This window comes from Frankliniella occidentalis, unplaced genomic scaffold, assembly GCF_000697945.3.
Source record: "Frankliniella occidentalis isolate FOCC.00 unplaced genomic scaffold, Focc_3.1 Scaffold91, whole genome shotgun sequence".
NCBI lineage: Eukaryota > Metazoa > Arthropoda > Insecta > Thysanoptera > Thripidae > Frankliniella > Frankliniella occidentalis.
In genome coordinates, this window is record NW_026267220.1 from 996303 (window position 1) to 999114 (window position 2812).

The following is a 2812-nucleotide window of genomic DNA, read 5'->3' on the forward strand; positions in this document are numbered from 1 at the left end:
CGTGGTATCGTGGTATCGCCCTGTATCGCGATATCGTGATATCGTCCCATATCGTGGTATCGTGGTAGCGCCCTGTATCGCGATATCGTCTAATATCGTGTATCGTGATATCGTCTCATATCGTGTATCGTGGTATCGTCCCGTTTGAGAGTATCGTCTACACTACTTCTTTACAAAAGCCCTGTTCATGAACAGAAATATTAGCTGGTTGATGTGAGTACCCGTCAAGCAGTGCCAAAAATCTGTCACCACTCGAACACCCACACTGAATTCAGTGTTAACACCCGCTCAGACGGTACCGTGGTGCCCTGTATGCACAGGTATTTCCGCGCTAGTTTCGCCAGGTTTGGGAGCCTAGACTCATGAAATTTCCACCAATCAAGTGGACACTTGTCCATTTCGAGTGGTGGGATTCTTTCTTTAATGCGCTTCCTCAGCATCGTGGTATCGTCCAATATCGTGGTATCGTGATTTCGTTCAATATCGTGGTATGGTCCAATATCGTGGTATCGTGATATCGTACAATATCGTGGTATCGTGATATCGTACAATATCGTGGTATCGTCCAGTATCGTTGTATCGTCGGATATCGTGGTATCGCCATTATCGTGTATCGTCTCATATCGTATCGTCTAACGGATCAATACGATATCGTCCCCCACGATATCGACCCAATATCGTATCGTCGACGATATATCGTGATATCGTGCAAGCCTAGCTCCGCCCCGCCCCGCCTGCTGGAGCCGCGGCAGGGCTTTGCTCGGCTCGACTCGGCCCGGCAACTTCGCCTCGGCTCGCGCTCCTGGGCAGGAGGGTGCGGGCGGGTGCGGAGGGGCGGCACCCGGAGGGTTGGGAGGGGCTGGTGGTGAAAGGGGTGTCCTACCCCCTCCCTGTCACTCCCGCATTCTCAAAGGCCCGCGCCCCGCCCGTGGCCCTCCCTACCCCGCCACCGCCACCTTCAACCCCAAGGGGGTTGTGGGCCAGACAACAACGGCTGAGGGGGCGGGTCCCGGCCCTAGGCCCCGGCCGGCAGGGCAGGGGCGGTGGAGCTGGGCGGGGGCGGCGGGGGCGCGGCGGGCCGGCCTCTACCAATAGAGCCATGTCACAGGTCCGCGCCGGGGCCTAGGGCCGGGGCCCGGGAGCGGAGCACAACACAAGAAATCATGCTGCCAGGCGGCCGCCCACCTCCACCTCCCTGCTACCCTCCCCCTCCACCCTTCCAGCGTCCTTCATCACGGCGTTGACGAGGTCACGCATTCCTTCGTGTCCAGCGCGCCCCAACACAAAGGTTGACCCAATCAATATTTATGACGGAAAGGGCACGGGGAAGGACAAATGGAGGCTAATGATCATTGCAAACGGAAAGGGCAATGGGTGTGGCCATCAAATGTAACGTAGGATAGTCTTAGGAGGGTATTTAAAGGGTTCGTTTGTGCTTAAAACAGCCAGGAGCAAATGAAATAGTGGACAGCTTACCTTGAGTGGTCGAGTGATGGTGACTGTCTCTATGGTGGTCGTAGGTGCCATCTTGTACTCAGAGGGTCGTCTAGACCTGTGTAATCAAAGTACCGTGGGATAATTAACGAATAAGTGATCAAGATACTATAGAGCAAAGCACTAGAGGTCTATAAAGAATAAAGGCACCAGAGTGAATGGGTTTACAAACACTTTTTCAGGCATGATGTCTATTTCTAAAATATAAAAAAGTTAGTTCTACTTACCCGTAAGGTTATTTTCGTTACAAATTCCTCGATGGTTACAGTAGCAGAGACGATGGTTTTGTCTCAGCAACTGAGTTGAATCCAAAAGGAGCATGCCAAACAAATGATCACACGTAAGTACACAAACGGGAGTAGACAACAAAAGAAACAAGTTAGCTTAAACAGCAGTTAGCAGGAGTGACTTGCTTGAATTAACGCTACAATACAACTGATTTTCACTCAAAATCCAATAATTAGTAACAGTAAATCACTACCAGGATAGGGTGCAGTTATTTCACGCAACACTTCAGTCACACAGAGCAGAAACAGGGAAATTATTTCAGGAAAATCGCGAGGGCCCGGAGGGAGCTCTAGCATTTGCTTGACCACTTGGCTCGGCCACGATCGAGCGACTGGACGCGCGCCCGGGCGCGATGACCAATCGATACACACCCACTGGATGACTAACAACAGGTAACATGGAGCAACCCTAACCTCAGGAGCGCTCGAAAAGGGGCGAGACAACCGAGGACAGCACTGACAATCCAACAGAGAATAATGTTTACTGTCAAGTAAGGCAGATGGAACTTGAAGGAGGACACAATTTACACAGTTCGTCCAAAAATGTCAAATGTCAGGTACCACTCTTGACCTCATTACCCAAAACAAATTTTGACCCTCATGAGTCAGATTAAGAAACAATACACGTAAATCTCACTAGAGACGGAATTGTGACATGGCTTACCTAAGAAAATTTGAGAGGGAAGTCTAATTAAAAGTTGAGGCATCGTCTGCTTCAGATTCGTAATTAAAAACAACTTCGATGCAACAGTAAACATCAACTATTTTTAGGTCTCAAGCAGACACAGCAAGCCGGGTTAAACCGTAAATGTCAGGAAAACTTACGACTCCTGATGGTAGCCATCCACAACAGAGTACGAGTCAAATTCATCGAAATCCGGTAATGACTCTGCTTCAAAACTACATCCCATAACACTACCTTGAGAGGTGATGTTCATTTTAATATTTCAAAATGGCGAAACGCGCTCCCCTCTCCCACTCTCCACACACACACACTCTCTCCTCTCGTCTGAGCTTTTCTTTTTAAGCTC

The 2812-nt window shown here is 49.8% G+C and overlaps 1 protein-coding gene across 1 annotated transcript in view; it reads right to left on the minus strand.

Moving 5' to 3' along the window:
• The window catches only part of LOC113204783 (transmembrane protein 47), a gene marked incomplete in the record, with an annotated part of 22021 nt that extends 19225 nt beyond the window's left edge, over positions 1-2796 (minus strand). The window contains 2 exon segments of the mRNA XM_026420081.2: positions 1477-1552; positions 2607-2796. Coding sequence (XP_026275866.1) covers positions 1477-1552; positions 2607-2719 — 189 coding nt within the window.
• Positions 2797-2812: the final 16 nt, after the last annotated feature.